The 5,000-nt window shown below is 36.8% G+C and overlaps 1 protein-coding gene across 1 annotated transcript in view; it reads left to right on the top strand.

Annotated features, from left to right (window-relative positions):
* Nucleotides 1-5,000, top strand: part of STT3A (STT3 oligosaccharyltransferase complex catalytic subunit A) — a 79,796-nt gene that overhangs the window by 13,951 nt on the left and 60,845 nt on the right. The window contains exons 2-4 of the mRNA XM_053691409.1: nucleotides 517-639; nucleotides 1,311-1,371; nucleotides 4,389-4,510. Coding sequence (XP_053547384.1) covers nucleotides 552-639; nucleotides 1,311-1,371; nucleotides 4,389-4,510 — 271 coding nt within the window. The 5' untranslated portion in view covers nucleotides 517-551. The remainder of the gene's footprint in view (nucleotides 1-516; nucleotides 640-1,310; nucleotides 1,372-4,388; nucleotides 4,511-5,000) is intronic.

Genomic DNA, 5,000 nt, shown 5'->3' with positions numbered 1-5,000 from the left:
GCTCAATAAAAGGGACAATTAAATTAAACTTCTATTCTCAGAAACCTCAGTGCTTTTTTGCAAATAGCAGAATGCGTCAGTGTCTGCTTTTCACTGCGCTAGTGCTGTAGGTTAGCATCAGGCATAAAGTTAAATAGCCAGTCGCACACATTAGGAGGGAAACAATTTATATATAAAAATATGTAGAGTAATTAAAAAATAATCTGCATCCCAATATTAGTGTTGGCAGTTCTGAGCATGTCTGTATCATGGCATTTTGTTGTCATATGAATGTGCGTTATGGACATGATAGATATTGTTTTTAATATCAGAGTATGGAAAATGTTTGTATTTTACGTTTAATTAAAAGCATTTGACAATAAAGTTTAGTTGTGCTGTGTCACTAGGGGATACTTGTGTCTGCGGGTCTCTTGTGATAATGTTATTCATGTTTCAGAGCAGATTAAACCAACAATAATTCTATTGTGTTTGTGAAGCATTTTATTCTTGTCACTAATTCTTCTAATTTCTCTTTAGGTTTGTGTCGTGTGTCCCATCCCTTCATGTGAAAAATGACTAGGTTAGGATTCCTGCGTTTGTCCTATGAGAAGCAGGACACTCTTCTCAAGCTCCTCATCCTGTCGATGGCAGCGATTCTCTGTGAGTATCTGGCAATGAGGGGGTAGTAACATATGTTCTGTGTTCTCTCTGTGCACATTAAATATGTCTTATATGCTTTTTGTGGTTATGTTACTTCTCTGGATGTGACGGTCTCATATACGTTTCAATGACATTCATATATTCTGTGCACTTTTGTCTAAATACTTCTGCAGATGTAAAATCACTGAAGGTAGCACTCGTGCACGTCGCACTACTGTCTAGCGCTTATGTAAAGTGTGACAGTATTCTTCTATATACCATTATATAACGTTATCACTAGTAAGAAAAGCGCATTACACATTATCGGTTAGACCTTTCAGGTTACCTGTTTAGCGTAAGATGAGCTCAGAGAGTGCACGTGCTTCGGTTTCACATGGAAATGTGTTCCCTTTCTTATATACAATCTGAGCGTCGCTTCTCATGGCTCTGCTTGTTACATATAACTCATTAGTAACCTGTGTCACTAAACCCTCTGCGTCTCCTCAGCTGTCACCTGGTCGTACACTTATCACTCTCACGTTTTGACATTGCAGGGGCCCTAAATATTTTGATTTAGTTAAAGAATAATAATTTCCATAACCTGTTGGCTCAGCTTTTTATACTTTATATATCGCTACTGTTAGTTGCTGTCTTAATTACAAATGTAACACTTATTTTTTTTTTCCCCCCAGCCTTTTCCACCAGGTTGTTTTCTGTGTTGCGATTTGAAAGTGTCATCCATGAATTTGATCCGTAAGTGCAGTTTATTTTGTTTACATTTCTGGTATTCTGTACAAGTAACTAACATTTTATGCATAGTATCCACCAGCAATTAACGGGATAATGTACTCTGAATGTTTGTCTAAGCTGCTGCAGGGCACCCTTTCAAATAGGCTAGTCTCTCGCCCGTGTTTATCTTTTCATGATTGCGATCATTTAGAGCAAGTATTCGCACTGCTCTAAGTAATCACTGTAGTGAGTTCTGACAAATTTACTGCTACTTTTATCCCTAATGGAATTAAATAAAGATTTGTTTTAACGTGACAGACCAGTCCTCCTCCTTTTGCATTTTCATTAAACCCCAAGAAATTGTAATTTCATTAGACAGAGCATACAATTTTAAAAAACTTTCTAATTTACTCCTATCAAATTTTCTTCATTCTCTTTGTATCTTTTGTTAAAAAGCATGTTATTCATGCTTCCTGTCATGTAGTGCTCCAGACACATACCTAAGTATCTCTTAAACATAGAATATCATAGGGACAATGCAAATTTAATAAAAGTAAATTTAAACTTGTTTTTAAAATTGTATCCTCTGTCTGAATCGCAGAAGAACATTTTTGGGTTTCATATTCCTTTAAATTTAATTTGTGTAATTACATTTGTAGATTGATGTCCCTTTTACAAGCAAATGCACTTAGATGATTGCAGGAATAATGTGGCCCAGTTAATGCTGTAGGAACAACCAGTTTTACCAGTTTTGATTTTTGAATATGTAGAAAAAATGATGGTTTAAAAGCCGCCAGTAATAGGCTGAGAAATGCTTTTTTGTCTGCGGATTCCATGACCTAAATATAATGTGCCATCGAAGAAAACATGGAGAAGGTGGCACTCGAATAAGAAGCAAACCTTTTATTGAAAAAGCAACGTTTCGGGGCTCCAGCCCCTTTCTCAAGCTTGAGAAAGGGGCAGAAGCCCCAAAACGTTGTTCTTTCAATAAAGGTTTGCTTTTTATTTGAGTGCCACCTTCTTGTTTTCTTTACTTACTTGGGCTGTTGGAGGGGAACCTGGAAGGTGATGCACCTACTACAAGATATTATTTTGATGCTTTCGAATATGGCGATGTGCTGACCCTGTGTGCTTTTTGTACTAAATATAATTTGCACCATGTATGTAACATGTTTTTTTTTTTACGCTGGCAGCTGTCTCACATTCTGCTGGACACTTAGTATTGGGCTGCAGACTTATCTATCTTGTTTAGGCCCAACCACTACACAGATATCTGCAGCAGAGGTTGTCATGTTAAGGGATCTCTTGTACCCCCCAGCAGGTTAAAGTGATTGTAAACTTTAATACACAGTATGATCCTAGCGAGCGTGGTATTATTACAAGCTGTACTCAGAACCCACAGCTGTTACCCACATGTAATTAAATGGATTGTAAATTTAATACTTTAACCTACAGAATATAAAATTATTTATAAAACCAGGGGCACTAATTCATATAAAATATATCTACCTTTTTAAAATATTTACCATGTAGTGATGGTAAACTTTTGTGTCTTTCCTCTGCCCGCATTTCATACTTGTTCTGTCTTAGATGACAAATCCGGCTTCATCCAATGGTTGCATGCCCCACAAGCTGGATGCCATGCGGGGCACGCAACCATTGGATGAAGCCGGATTCGTCATCTAAAACAGAACAAGTATGAGATTTGTGGGGAGTAACAACGCTATATTTATCATCACTACACGGTAACTATTTTAAAACGGTAGCGTCATTAAATATTTTGATGAATTAGTGCTCCTGGTTTAATAAATAATTTTTATATTCTGTAGGTTAAAGTATTAAATTTACAATCCCTTTAATTACATGTGGGAAACAGCTGTGTGTTCAGAGTACAGCTCGCTAGGATCACCCAAATTCTGTACCCTACACCTTTAATCCTGGATTATTTTTTATGTTTAAAAGTATTTTCTAATATTTTTAGACAGGGTTTTTTTTTTCTTTAACAAATTTACGTCTACAAAGATGTGTTTTTTTATTTTTTATTTTTATAAAAACCTTTCTTTACTTGAGTCATATATTAACGTGCAGGTGTCGTGTTGCAGACATGAGCGCAGGTCTTTTATAGCTGAATTTACATAGTGCACATGGTCAGTACTGCTAGTGATGCTGAGTAGGCCTTGGGAGATGAAGAATTGTGAGTGTATTTAGCCCACAACCATGTGAAATTTGTTGTTGTTTTACCATAAGCTATTTTTAGCTGCACACTATAGAGTATGTTACACTCAGTAATACTGCACGGCTTTCTGAGGGAGTGCTGGTAATACTATGTGCAGTAAAGACCTCATTTTATAACAGTAAAAGGAAAGCGCTTTTTAATCATTAAACACTCTGAAATTGTAGTATAAACTATTCCTTATTTGTAGCAAAACAACTTTGCAATATACTTTTCCCCAATCCTGAGGATTGGAAGTGCACACTGCAGATTTCACAAGTCTCACCTTGCTACATATCTGTCCTCAGCAGAGGTTATAAGATACTGTTAAACAATGCAAGTTTTGCTAACGTAATCACAGTGGCTTGTCTTATATACTTCAATAACAAGTCTGGATTCGCTACACCAATAATGCAAGTTGTTGAACCACTGAACAGCTGCAACAAGAGGGGGGGTAAGATATTTTATGGGCTGCTTTATATTTACTTTCCATAGATGTGATTCGTTTATAAAAACTCTAATAAATATTTTTATATTTGTTTATAATTTAGATTGTTTGATCAATAATAATTCCCTTTCAGTTGCAGATGATATTCAATAAAAGCATTTTGTAGAATATTTGCAACATGTAAATGCCTGTGCGTGTACAGTAATGATGTGGGGGCAATAGTGATCCCACTTGTTTCATGTAAACAAGCTTGCACTTGTTTGTCACTGGCTGTCACATACGCACATCACACCTGACGCTGTACTGGGTCACAGCGACATAGGATAGTTATGTTCATTTTCAGATGTTTAGTGCCGTAACTCACTTCTTTTGTTTGTCCAGGTATTTCAACTATCGGACCACCAGGTTCCTGACAGAGGAGGGGTTTTATAAATTCCATAACTGGTTTGATGACAGGGCCTGGTACCCACTAGGCAGGATCATCGGTGGAACAATCTACCCTGGTAACCTTCTTATTCAGACAGGATCATGTAACGCTACCTCTTGTGCCACATTTTTATAACCAGTTATCAACCATTTCTGTTCTCCTCTTTCACATTCCTGCAGATTCATTGTATTTTTTTTTTTTTTTTTATATAAATGCCAGACCTTGTAGCTGCCAAAGAGGCAATTATGTGTAGCAGATAAGCCATTAAAATAATGAAATCTTGGTATGCTACAGAAAAAATACACCGTGAATTTTATGCTTGCCTGATAAGAATACTGATTCATCACATACATTAAAGGGCCAGTAAACCTAGGAAATAATGTTATATAATTCTGCACATAGTGCAGAATTATATAACATTAGCTTAGCTCCAGATTTCTAAAGTGAAGGGTTAAATGGATATCACGCAAAGAAAACAGAACGCTGCTCCTGGCTCTACTGAGCGGGTCTGTTTTCTTCTCCTAAGCACACCTGGGCACGCTGTCTAATCACAGCCGGTCCGATCT

This window comes from Bombina bombina, chromosome 8, assembly GCF_027579735.1.
Source record: "Bombina bombina isolate aBomBom1 chromosome 8, aBomBom1.pri, whole genome shotgun sequence".
In the NCBI taxonomy this organism is placed as follows: Eukaryota; Metazoa; Chordata; class Amphibia; order Anura; family Bombinatoridae; genus Bombina; species Bombina bombina.
This window is presented reverse-complemented; position numbering and strand designations above follow the sequence as displayed.